The sequence below is a fragment of the Centrocercus urophasianus genome, unplaced genomic scaffold (genome assembly GCF_019232065.1).
Source record: "Centrocercus urophasianus isolate 14NV4802_14NV808 unplaced genomic scaffold, USGS_Curo_1.0 seq_27, whole genome shotgun sequence".
Classification (NCBI taxonomy): Eukaryota; Metazoa; Chordata; class Aves; order Galliformes; family Phasianidae; genus Centrocercus; species Centrocercus urophasianus.
The window spans coordinates 1,509,407-1,523,592 of NW_024884833.1; the positions used below are offsets into that span (position 1 = coordinate 1,509,407).

At 35.5% G+C, this 14,186-nt stretch overlaps 1 protein-coding gene across 1 annotated transcript in view; it reads right to left on the reverse strand.

The window, feature by feature from the left end:
• The window catches only part of PTPRD (protein tyrosine phosphatase receptor type D), a 278,606-nt gene that overhangs the window by 134,980 nt on the left and 129,440 nt on the right, over window positions 1–14,186 (reverse strand). The window contains exons 5-7 of the mRNA XM_042826904.1: window positions 12,465–12,575; window positions 8,727–8,996; window positions 7,471–8,052 (exon numbers count right to left, since the gene is read on the reverse strand). Coding sequence (XP_042682838.1) covers window positions 7,471–8,052; window positions 8,727–8,996; window positions 12,465–12,575 — 963 coding nt within the window. The remainder of the gene's footprint in view (window positions 1–7,470; window positions 8,053–8,726; window positions 8,997–12,464; window positions 12,576–14,186) is intronic.

Sequence of the window (14,186 nt, forward strand, 5' to 3'; positions counted from 1 at the left end):
ATATTATCTGAATAATTCACACAAAATCATAATTGAATTTACTGAACTTAATAAAAAATTAATCTGAACTCAGAAGAGAACTACAAGTTTAATTTCCTTATTACAAATTGCTATGGATTTCAAACAAATGCTTCACAGTTCAAATAATGCACAGAAAGCTGAAGCCTAGTATTGAATATCATTAAATTAACCCCTGTATGAAATAGGAAATACGTGTAATAAGTGTAAGCATTAAAACACGTATGTGTATATAAAAAAGGCATATATGAGAAATGCTGGTCTTAGAGAAGATGGGATAGAAAAAAGCATTAAAACAATTACATGTGTTAACTCACAAATAACTGACAAGTATTGCTGAACAAGTATTGTTCTTTAAGTACACTGAATGCTTTTACAGTCAGAGAAGTCACAACTTACTGAAAAGATCTTGAGTAGTGTTCTTTTTAAGTGACATATTTGCACACTTGTAATGATTGGTATTTTTATAATATAGCTGGATTTCTAGAGATATTTTATTTGCGAGAACAAAATTACAACTTTGATTCTCTAAGTAAAGAATATCTTCAGTTTTTAAGTCTTGTGTAATGGTTGCAGAAACTACTTCCCTCATTTGCTGCTGAAAATTTATGCCAAATAACATTGACTGGGAAAAGGAGGTAAAATATATCCTGTAATTGGAATATATACAATCATTTTGGCATATAACTTCTAAAATATTAGTTCCAGTTAATATTGATGTTGTTAATGCATGAAACAATCTTCATCAGCATATCTATCTTTTCAAAAATAAAATGCAGCATGCTCTCATTTTAAAAGGAAAAAATATCAGATGTGATGCTTAGAAAGAACAGGTATGACAAGTATGATATGATAATAATTCTTGTTAACACTTTTCAGGATAGAATTTTATTATAATAGTACAAGTATGCTTGTAATGTACAATAAGAGACTTAAAAATACCATGAAGAAAATTGTAAAAATAACTTACGACTATAATTATTTTCCCCAGACTTCTACAGAACATAATTCTGTAAATAACAGAATCTTTGTGTATGCTAGGAGAGGTCTGATATCTAATCTTTAAACAGAGAAATAAAATGTTTGTATAAAGTGCATAGTCAGGCTGCGAGGATTTTGTGATGTCTTACCACTGATATTTATATTTCTTTTAGAAAAGAAGACAAAATAGAGAAAGAAATGTGTAGAATAACGTTGCCTATTTCTGAAGGAATGAGTGAGGGTAAGAAGAAAAGCTCTTTACAGCAAGAAAGATGCATAGGAGTAACATGTAATTTTTCTAAAACTTAGCTTGTATAAAAAGGTAAAAAAAAACCTTTGCCTCATAAAAGGCCACAAAACTTTGAACAGCAGCTTATGTTTTATGTGTCACGATAATTTTCTTGTGCTTTACATTTCCATTAATAATTGTGAGGAGAAGATGGAGGGCACAAGTGCCAAGTTTGAATTGAGCTGGGGAAGGGAGCACTCAGTGCATTCAAGAGGCATCCTGCTCTGAAGAGGGAGATGGAAAATGAGGAGGAAGTGGTGGATGGAATGATGAGAATTCAGCAATATTGAGGCTGAGCACTGGAAAAGCAGAGATCTTGTAGGGATGGAGAGTAGGACTAATGGGGAACACTGGGGGAGCTCATGGTTTTCGGACCTACATGCTGAGCAGTATCCAGTCATGCACCTGGCCAGCAACATGAGACTGAACTGCACAAGTTGGTGTGAGTGGGATACAGCCCTGACTACCAGGGAAGAGAAGGGGCTGTCGCCTTTATTCAGGTTCATTAAACCCCATCTGGGTACTGCATCCAGTTTGGGGCCTCCAGTAGAGGAAGGATTTCTATAAACATGGCCAAGTTCAATGAACAGTCAGAAAGGAGAGACTGTGGGACTGTGGCTCACCCAACTGGGAGAAAAGGCAGCTTCAGGGGTACCCAGAGGCAGCTCTAACGTCATCAGAAGGAAATGGTGCTAGGAGGAGATGATGCTAGGCTCTGCACATGGTGTCTGGCAACAGCATGAGAGGAAGTGGCACAAGACGAGATGTGAGAGGCTCAGACTGGAGCAGAGGAATAACCTTTTTCCCCAGCAAGACAGTCTGGCTGTGGAGATGGGATTTTTGCAGGCCAGGCTGTCTAAGGCGCGAGGCATTTCATGAAATGTTCTCTGGCTCTTGCTGAGCCTGCTGGGCTGGAGACCTTTCCTTTTGCCAGCATCAGCAGGACCCTGTGATACTGCAATCTGTGTATGGAAACATGAACTGTAGAACATAGGCAGGAACTATAAATGACCAGTAGGGTGACCCATATGATAGCTGCTACCACTAGTTATGATAATAAATAGAGCAGGAAATGGAGAATAAAGGTTATTTCTTCTCTCTCTGCAGCAATATATTTTAAGAGCTTCATCCTCCCAGACTTCCTTTCAAATACAACTTTTTCAAACTGGACATTGCTTGAAGACAAGTGAACTTTCCAAAAAACTGGTGAAAAAATATCTTGATGTAAAACTTGAAAAAGAATCCCAGGTATTTTACAGCCACAGTTATGCAAATCTGAAATTGAAAACACTAGATAGTGAAGAGAGGGAAGAAGGAAAATGAATACAAAGGTAAAAGAAACTTTTTCACGAATAACCACTTTTAGGGAAACTAATACTCAATTAAAAAAATAAAAGTAGAAGATAGAAAAGTGGAATAATAACTTTTAAACTATTAAGCTGAAGGAACTGGTACAGAAACTGAAAAATCTCTGTAAGTGGAATTTACATTATTTTTAAAATGTTTTTAATTACACAGATTAAATGGAACTTTCCATATTAGTGACACATGTGATCCAATCACAGAAGGGATGTTTTTGTATGAATGTTGTCTCAGCACGGATTTTTTTGCTTTGAGGTCACTTGGCTCCATAAATGCATGTTGAAGACCACAGATTTTCTTTGCAGTGAGTATACATCTTAATTCTCACTTCTTACATTAGTGAAAGAACTTGAAAATTCTGGCAAAGTAGCAGTCTTGTTACAACACAGAACTGAACCATTAATTCATTTTCCTTAAGCTAAGTTTCTGTTTGTGTGTCTTGAAAGTCAGATATTTGACTTTTCACTGCTCTTTTCAGTATGTTCAAAAACTTGGTCTTCTATAACTGTTAAGATTCCTAAACTTCCATCTACAGATGATCTTTGGTTTAAAGTTAACAGCATGCTTTACTCTGCAATTTTCTTGTTTAAATAGGCATATATTTAGGGTATACACACATTATATAGAATATTTTTTCTGTCTCTATTTCTCCAAAAATCCATTACCTAATAAACTACCTCTGACTCTCCTCTCTTTCTAATTTGGGAAACAGAATAAGAACAGGATAATCTGAATTCCTTCACTAGTTATCTCCTTTTGCATGTTGAAAAAAAAAAGAAAATAAAAACAGACAACTTAGAGAAGCTTAGAGGAGACTGAGAGGTGGCCTCATTGTGGTCCACATCTTCCTCATGAGGGGAAGCAGAGATGGACTGATCTATTCTCTTTGGTGACAAGTAGCAGAACTAAAGAGAGACATATGAAGCTAAATTAGGAAAGGCTCAGATTGGATAGCAGAAATATGTTCTTTACTGAAAAGGCAGTTGGACACTGAAACAGGCTTCCCAGATCAGTGTTCATGGCATCAAATCTGCCAGATTGCAAGACTCATTTGGACAATATTCTTGGAAATACTGCTTAATATTAGGAAGTCCTTTGTGGAAGCAGGAGTTGAAATAGTCGATCCTCACTGTCCCCTTTCAACTCAGGTTATTCTGTGGTTCTATGAACTAGCTTAAAGCTCAGATTTTTTCTCTTACATGGGAGACAATGTACATTGCTGACAAAGTACATGAATTTCTGACCAGTTTGAGTAAAGAAAGGAAATATGACAAGATGCACAAAAACTGTGGACTGGGCAGACTAATGGAGACATACCAACACAGTTTTCATTTTCAGATGAATTAAAAAATAAACAGCAAGAAATATCATACTAAATCTAATATAGAAAATCCTTTATTCTAAAATTTATTGTTTGTAATTTAGTTTGCCTAAATACCTAAACAGTCCTGATTCTGTCTTTATTATATTCCTTATATAGATAAATTCAATACGGAATAGGGGCACTGTTAAATGTAGATTCTGATACTGAGAGTCCCTTATGCAAAAAGGTCAGTCTTATAGCTGTTTTCCGATTATTTAATTTTTAAAAATGGTGCCTTTTTACACTGAAGAGAACACTGACAAAAATAGCTAGGGAAAAAGACAGCTTTTCTTTCACAGTATTTAAATATGAAGGTGAAAATAAAACTTTATTTTGATGTTTGGTCTTATGATAAATATTTCCTTCTCTTCCCCTCAAAGTTTATGTTTCTAGTCAATAGTTTACATAGAAATCCAGTTTTCAATTTCAAGAGTTTCTACTGATCAGTAAAGCGAGAAGCCACTAACAGAGTCCTTTCAAAGAATCATTCTGCCCCACTAACGAACAAAAGATTCTCATGAATAGGCTTTCCTGAACAAAATTTTTTAATCCAAAAATAACCAAATTGAAACACACGTAAGTGACAAGAAAGTTTTGAAGGATACTAAGATTAAAGAGGTTGCAAGTCACAGTATGAATCAGATTTTTTTTTTTTTTTTTTTTTTGCATATTCATGCTAATATCTCCCAAAGCAATTCTGATTTCTAAGTTACATATTTATACATTACAGGATTATGTGCTTCAGAAAAAGAAAACAATCAAATCCCAATCACCATCCTATTATTATTTTTACATACGGTTCTACTAAATTCATTTCTTCTGTTCATGATACCTAAAAAATTTATCTGGCACATAAATATTTATGTGGATGACATTCAGACTGAGAAATGAAAACAATTATATTTAGATTTAGATTACAACAAATCTGGTATAGGACATTTCTTTCTGCAGTGCTCAATAAATAGATGAATTATAGTTTTTAAAGATACACGGAACAAGAACTCTGCACTACACATTCTTGTATATTTATCTCTTAGGACTTTAAAAAACCATTTGCTTTCAAGCAAAAGTATCAGTGCTTAAAAATGCCACTTCTGTGCCACATTTTTAGTTTTGTTTCAATTTTCAACATCTCACATAAACAATGTCATGTCAAACGTGAGTTGAGACACTCTCCTGCACTCTTAATATTGTCATAATTTCTTCAATTACTTCTTCACAGGATCACAGAATCACAGAATTGCAGGGGTTGAAAGGGACCTCTAGAGATCATCGAGACCAACCCCCCTGCCAAAGCAGGTTCCCTACACCAGGTTGCACAGGTAGGCATCCAAGCAAAACTTGAATATCTTCAGAGAAGGAGACTCCACAACCCCCCTGGGCAGCCTGTTCCAGTGCTCCGTCACCCTCACCGTAAAGAAGTTCTTGCGCACATTTGTGTGCAACTTCCTATGCTGCAGCTTATGCCCATTTCCCCTTGTCCTGTCTCCACTCACCACTGAAAAGAGACTGGCCTCACCACTATGGCCCCCACACCTCAGATATTTATAAACCTGGATCAGGTCCCCTCTCAGTCTTCTTTTCTCAAGGCTAAATAGACCCAGTTCACTCAGCCTTTCTTCATAGGGGAGATGCTCCAGGCCCTTCACCATTTTTGTGGCCCTCCGCTGGACTCTTTCCAAGAGATCCCTGTCTTTTTTTGTACTGGGGAGCCCAGAACTGGACACAGTACTCACAGTACATCACAGGGATGAGGCCTGACCAGTGCAGAGTAGAGGGGGAGGATCACCTCCCTCTACCTGCTGGCCACGCTCTTTTTAATGCACCCCAGGATGCCATTGGCCTTTTTGGCCACAAGGGCACACTGCTGGCTCATGGCCAACCTGTCGTCCACCAGGACACCCAGGTCCCTCTCTGCAGAGCTCATCTCCAGCAACTCATCCCCCAGCCTGTACTGGTGCATGCAATTATTTCTCCCTAGGAATAATTCAAATAATTACAACAAAAGTCAAAAACAAATGGGCATGTTTAATGGAAAGTTTCTTTAATGCTATAACATATAGAGATTTTCTGAATTAACTTGAGCGAGTAATGCAACTTAGTTAGTGCAGCTGAATCTCAATGCTCAATATTTCAATTGCTTCATCCTTCCTTGGTGAAGCCGCTGACAAATTTGCTAATATAAGAATATAGGAACATGAGCTTTGAGGGGAAGAGAAGGAAATGTTTATCATAAAACCAAACATCAAAATAAATACATACAAGTTTTATGTTTACCTTCATGTTTAAGTATAGTGAAAGAAAAGCCCTGTCTTTTTGCCTAGCTGTTTTCAGCAGCGTTCTCTTCAGTGTAAAAGGATGTAGACAAGAAGCTCACTAAACCCTATGAGTAATTTTTTTTTTCTATGTGCATTCCAAAAAGTCACATGTCAATATAAAATATAGTACCTTAAAAATTTTACAGAAGTCAAAATTACCTAGGTCTTCGTGTAACACAGCACTAAAAAAGTGTTCAGTTGCCATTCCTTATTAAAGGTGTATTGATGTCTACGTTGAATGAACAGATTTGCATACAGACATAAAAACTGTAACTGTCTTCAACTATACTTAGATGTGCTTTTTTAAAAAAATTGAGGAATGCTACAATTCTTCAACAAAAAGCATCCTAGCAAAAAAAATCCAAGAAGCATCATACAATATTTCTAGGTGACCTACAGTAACACTCAATGCAGGTTTCTCTAAACCACTAGACTAATCTTTTATTTCTTGTTGCTTTAATGAAACATGTTCTGCAGCATAGCTCCACCAGAACTTCTCACTTCTGATTTCATAAAAATTCTTGTCAATATTATTCACTATGCTAGTTTGTCTTTTGCCAATAAAACTAATTCATAAATCTAAAGCTACTGTGCAGAACCCGAACAAACTAACTTCATGCATAAAACAAGGAAATTATGATCTTGTGGGTTGCTGGCTGTATTTGTTATTATAAATAAAACTGTAAAGAAATGCCTGCACGTGCTTACATAAGGGCAGTTTTGGGTTTGATTTGTTTTAAATGCTCTCTTGATTTATGTGTTTTCAGAACATGACCAAGTATTTGCATATGCATGCAATGAACATATATTTTAACTTTCCAAGAGCAAGATTCAATAGAATGATAATACATAAGGAAGATATGTGCTTCTTGAACAAAACACACTATCTCAGTCAACTTTTCAAAGAAAGCTTTTAAAGACTACATGATAGACAGCGCTGGTACACAGGACACTGCAAAATAGAAACTGTAACATTATTTGGGATGAAGTGAAAGAAAGTGTAAGGAAAAATTTTGTCTCTTCAATGGTAACTTGCACTGTGAAATTGAGAAGTTGTTATCCAAAAGAGCTGCCCTGAATGAACTATGTTTATTCTGCTCCCTCCTGCCCCCCTCAAATTTTGCTCACTATAGCCTTACCTCCTGTTTGAGTGATGACTTGAATGTCACTGGAAAGTGGTCCATCCCCAACAGAAGTAAAAGCAAGAACCTTCACAGAGTATGTTTTCTGGGGCACGAGATTCCCAATAGTAGTGATATGGCTGTCAGCTACATTGTGTTTCAGCCAGCTGTTGACATGTTGAATAGGATCCATAGTATAATAAACTCTGTAACCTTGTATTTGTCCATTAGGTTCCTCAGGTTCTTCCCACTGTACCAAAATGGTGGTAGAGCTCAACATACGGGCCTGTACATTGCGTGGTGCACTTGAAGGTGCTTGCTCTGAAGTCCTTGTTGACACAGGCTCACTGGGTGGCCCTCGCCCAATGTTATTTACAGCAACTACCCGAAATTCATACTCTGAATATGGGCTTAGTCCAGCCACACTATAGCGTGTTGTGGCAACACCATCAATTTCTTTATATGGCTCCTCAGAGTTCTTGGGCTTGTGTTGGATTATGTAGTAAGAAACTGGCTCAGGATTTCCAGAGTCCCAAGTCAATGTTATGCTTGTTGCTGTGCTTTCTGTCACCACAGGTGTTCCAGGAGGTTTAGGTAAGGCTGAAGATGAATACCAAAAATTAAAGTTAACACTGTATAACAGCAGGCATTAATTTTTACATTAGCAGGTCTAAAAGTACAAACAAACAAATTAAAAACCAGGAAGATTGTAATAGAGAGAAAATGTGATTTATTCAGAGCAAGATTCTGGCAATTATGATTTTCTTCAGCAGTTTATCAGAAAAAAATCCAGGTCTGTAGTAAAAGGCTTATTAATATAAAGCCATGATACTGTCTTTTTAGACAAATCCCTTAATCATATGCAGAAGAATAATCTTATAGACAGTCAGTGGACCATTGCAGTTTAATTTTCAAAAATTTCTGGAGCTTCTGACATCCACTTGCTCAAGAACAAGATAACGAACACCCAACAACTTTAAAAATCAAACGACTGTCTCTTAACTGTTTGTGCAGTTGACAAATACATGCAAGATTATTAAGTCTTTTATTTACTTTAAATGAAAGCTGAGAACTAAACATGGAAGAATAATGGAATACTGCAATTAAACTATCAGTATTAATATTATTACTGTCTGAATCTATTTTTTTGTCTTGTATTATTGATTGGTTGGAGATTTCTTAGTTTTCTCCAGTAGAATTTATTTGCTCAGAATATGGACAATGAAATAAAAGAAAGATGAGACTATTTCCAAAAGTATGTACTTGGGATATACCTTTGACAGTTATCTGCGCTATTGCTTCTATAACACCAAGGGTAGACATAGCAACACAAGTATAGTTTGCAGACTGCCTGACATCGTTAAGCTCAAGGACGTTTCTCCCTATTGGCATATCATCCTCAGGTGTCAAATCTTCTGCTCCTAGCATCCATTTCACATATGGCATTGGTGACCCCACTGCAACACACGTGATATTTACACTCCCGCCAGGCATGATCTCATGATTGGTGGGGGGGATCGAGAACCTTGGTGGGACCCGTCGAACTGGAACAAAACACACAAAAAAGTAATAACATATACAAAAAAAGAAACTGAATCTTGCATACAGACTACATATAGTGTACAGACAGTCTTATGTCTTAATGTGTTATTCTGATTGGTCAGAAAATATGTAGAAAATAAATACAAGACTATACAAGAATATTGTCTGCACACAATATCAACCATTCTATAATTACTTGATGTTATCATTAGACACATTCGTACACAGGCTAATTCAGAGCTATTAGGTCCCCCACATATAACTAACTACATACTTACAGTTCACAAACACCATGCAAAAGATATACACACACACACGCACGCACGCACACACACGCATACATATATATATGCATGTATTTCCTATGTGTATACATATATATATGCATAAAAGAAAACTGGAGAGTAAACAGCATGTTTGAATTAATTACCAAAACCAACTCCAATGCTGTGTACTTCCAGTTGATGTGGATAGATGTGCTAGACCACATTGTCACATCAATCCTGAAACACATTGCCTACAGTACACTTAAAGTGCAATTTCACTGCTTTCAGACGCAAAGTGGATGCAGCCTCAAGACCTCACACTAACATTGAAACAAACAGAAATAGTATATACAATTACACACATACAAATATATACATATATACACATATATATACATGTACATACTCATATATATACGTATATATACATATATATACATATATGTATGTATATTGTCACAGAAAAGAAACTAAGCAAAGCCAGTACAAAGTACTGGATTTGGTCATGCAGGCAAGCCAATGACAGAATCAACTGAGAATCATGCTTAGGAAAATGTTTGAGTAAAATTGCAGGAAGAAAAGGAACTCAAAAAAAAAACATATTGGGTAAGGAAAGAAAACTTGAAGGAGTTGGGGATGGGATAGGCTGACAGTTACAGGAGTTTAAGAGGAGGATAGAGTTTGAGGGAGAGGGAAATTAGATTAAGTGTAAGTGGTTAAAAAGCAAGTGCTACTGGGAAAATAGCAGAACATTTCACATTCAGAATTCCATTATGCTCACAGTTAAGGGAAAACAGAATAAGCTATAAGGAGTGATAATATCAGACATCCGTGTACTGATAGTAAGGGATAGTGACCTTAAACATGTAGCAGGACATAGCACTAACAGAATAGTTAGTACTTAAGCAAACACAGCACCGAGAAAATTACCCGGCAATAACAGATCAGTGTTCCTGCTTCTAATATTTTCAGTGGTGTGCACATGTGTGTGGGATGCAGAATAGAAAAGGGTAGCTGAGAGAGGTGGGTTTCATTGGATCTTCATTGGATAACGTGTTTATTTGGGTTTAATATACACTAATCATTAAGACAGTTTTAATTTAAATACATTAAATACTATGAGTGAGCAAAAAGAAATAAACAAAACAAAACAGAAAAAAAAAAAAAAAAAAAAAAGAACTCCGTATTAGACTGAAACCTTTCCACTGGATTTAATTAAATTTCTGTGATCTTCTATGGGTTCAAAAAGGGCTTAATGCAATGGCCTCATGAGTGAATGACAGGCAAAAGGGGAACAAGCAAAGAGCAATATATTTCTAAGTGGCCAATTCACAGAGGCCACACAAAAAGCAAGCGGCAGGCAACAAGGAATTTCTTGTATTGAAGAGAATTCTTATAGACAAAGGAGAGTTTAGTCTTCATGCTCAGGCTGTTTAGAAAAGCAACTGCAGGAAACCATTCCTTGAAAAGCAGGCATCAGTATAAACAAGAAATTAAAAGGGTAGAAATAAGCAGGAACACTGACCAAGTTTACTAAACATTAGTGTTAAATCTAAAAAAAGTTTGCCATGCATCCAGGTTCATTCTCTCTTATCATGCACAACAATTAGATACCAGCACTCATCAGAAGCCATGACCAGGGCATTCTCTGCTTAACATAACATTAACTTAAAAAATGCCACAATGCAGCTACATTCATTTCATTTGTATTCTTTGTTATTGGTTTAATTAATATTTTTAAGGTGGGTAAAAAGTAAAAAACACACCAACCTTCTCGCAGCTCTGAGGGATGTAGGGGGTTTGATGCAGAACACAATGAAATGAGGAAAGGAGAAAAACAAGGGAAACACAGAGAGAGTAAAAAGGCCATATCAAGGCTTTCAACTGCTACTTGAACATCTTTACTTGTTCTAATTAAACCTTCCTACCTCATCTTGAAAAGTTAGCATTTTCCACAGCTACAATGTGTTAGAAACAATAGCTAGCATCATTTTGAAATTTTCCTTTGGAAAAAAAAAGGTATACATGCCTCATGCAGTACAGAGAAGTCAGTATGTTGAAGGAAAAGAGAAAAAAAAAATTCAAATAACTTTCTAGGTATCTTACAACTATGAAATATTTCTTTTTTTTCTTTTTGTTTTCTTTTTTTTGTTTTCTTTTTTTTTTTTTTTTTTTTTTTTTTCCTTTTCAATTGGCCAGAAGAGTCATACAAAAACATATCAAGTTGTTTTAAAAGTCAGCTCTAACAAAATTTCAAAATCAAGCTAGGTATTTTTGCTAAGGTCATCCACCCTACAGTAAAGTTTACAGCTGTTTACGTTTTCAATCCTATTTCCCCCACCCATCCCTTTATATAATAGACACGCACACACACACACACACATATATATATATGTATGTATGTAATAGCTTTTGTTATACAGAAAGGTACATGAAACAGCTGTTTCAAATACTGCCAAAAAGAAAGCACTTCTTTCTATTTGAATCAAATTAATCTTTTTGTATGTTACAAAAATTAAACATTTGTTCTACTTCATGGAGGAATATATTGGTTTCCTTATAAATTACATTTGTAATACAGGCAAGTATTTCTTTAAAAAAAGTATAGCCAATTGAATACTAGCAAAGTAAATACTACATTTTACTCATTAGCCATATACTAAATATATATAGATTTAAGTGTGTATATATATATATATATGCATACATATATATAAAGAAGAAACAGAAAAGAAGAAAATACAGTTGTGCTCTGCATATAGTTTGTAGTTAGGCTCTTTTCCTTTGCAGTTAAGTACTAGAGGTCAGGTAGGCATATACCTCAATGCCTTGGGCTTACATTCAGCTGATTAGTAGCACACCACACAGTCACCCCAGGAGTTTGAAAAGAAAAACAAAACAAAACCAAGAAAAGAAAAGAAATGCAAAGCACAATCTAATTCAATGCAGGAAAAATAGAAGTCAAGATGTAAAAATATAAATATACTTACAAACCTTAACCCATAGGATAGTCTGGACTCAAGAGTGCTTTAAAAACAACAATCAAAATAAAACAACCCTTTCCTCTAAATTTTAAAATTAATTTTATAACTGACATATTTACCATAGCATTGTGATTATTACAGTGGTAACTGCAGAGATCCTGAATGTATCTTAGCCCTGAGCCTGAATGAAGAGTGGATGCCAGGGTTATGTCATTCCTACCTCTGACATATAGATTGGCAGGGGCAGAATAGCGTGTACCCGCACTGTTGGTTGCAACACACTCATATTTGCCTTGGTCAGATTCTTCACTCAGTTCAATTTGGAGGGCACCTGTATGAATATAAAATACATTGCCAAAGAAAAGGTCAGAAAAGGCTTTTTATATCTGTAACAGTACACGGCTTAACAATATGAAACGCTTGTATGCGAAGGTCCACTCAACGTCGGTTCATTTTCTTGCTAAGGTGCACAGACAGAAAATGATGCAATGAAAAAAACAGATTATTTTTTTCACATCATCAGTGCTAGCACAGGAAAACAATTGGCATTTAGCAAAAAAAAAAAAACCACAAAAAAACCAAACCACCCTCCCTAAACAATACTCTTTCCTAAACCATTAAAATGAAGATGAGTGAGACTGCTTCAAGGAAGAATGGCATTTAAATAAAACAAGGAGATTAAATAGTCGGGTCATTGTAGAGTTTTGATTTTTATTGCATTGTTCCAATCCAGTAACAAAAGTAGAACAAAAGGTGATAGTCATAAAAAAGGCAGGACAGGTTTCAAGAATCTTCTGCTGAAGAAAGCCAAAAATGTGCAGCAAGAACAAAAAGGCTGCTTGAAGTGAAAAAAAAAGAAACCGCATTAGTCAGTTATAATTATCAAAATGTTATTTTAAAGAAACAAAATGCCCTCAAGACATGCAGACTGATAAGAAAAGAAAGACAGTTTTCCACAATTTACAATGTTAAAGTACATTTGCTGAAAAACAAAGAACAATTGAATTAGAAGACAAAAAAGTTAAAAAGCAAGGTCTGTGCCAACAAGGAAGATCCAACCAACCACTGCTGAGGACCATAGAAGGGCCCCTCCCAAGACACCCATTAAAATCCACAAGTGGGATTAGCAGTGTGGTGTCACAAAACCCAAGAAAAAAATACAAAACAAGAATTACAAAAGTAGTAAATACTTTTCCTAGAGTATCAAAATCCAAACAATACCACATACCACCAAGAATAAATCATTAACCTTCCATTTCCAAAGCCTGTAGATTAGAAGATCCAAAAATCCAGAGATGAGATAACTCCAAGAAAAAGAAAACAACAACAAAAAAAAGAACAATAAAGAGAAAAAAAAACATTTCTTAATTTTTATAGAGGGAGACGCATCATTTTCAACTTTATTAAGTTAAAAGAAAAAAAAAAAAGAATTGAAGAACAAAAAGAAAAACCTTGTATGAAAGATAAGACAAAAAGAAGATAGTCCATGTTGTCTTCTGCATGTCTGCTACTGTTCTCCAGACCATCTTGGCTTTGGTCCAGGACAAGAACAGCTAAGGAAGAAAAAAAATGATCTTTTTTGCTCCAGTTGGACAAAAAAAAAAAAAAAAAAAAAGGAGGAAGAAAAAACAAGAAAAAAAATAAGAAGAAGAAAAAGAAGAAGAAGAAAAAGAAGAAGAAGAAGAAGAAGAAGAAGAAGAAGAAAAAAAAGAGGGACAAATGGTACGCTGTGACTGGGCTATGGCCAGAAGACCTGGATATGCTTTCTTTGAAGCATATCACAAATCAAATTATATAGAGAGATTTATTTATTTATTTACTTAATGATCAAACAAAAAAGGGAAAGGATAAGGGAGTGTGCAGAAAGAAAGTTCACAATATGAGAGTCACTGATCATAACCAAACAGGACAAAGGAAAAAAAAAAAAAAAAAAAAAAAAAAA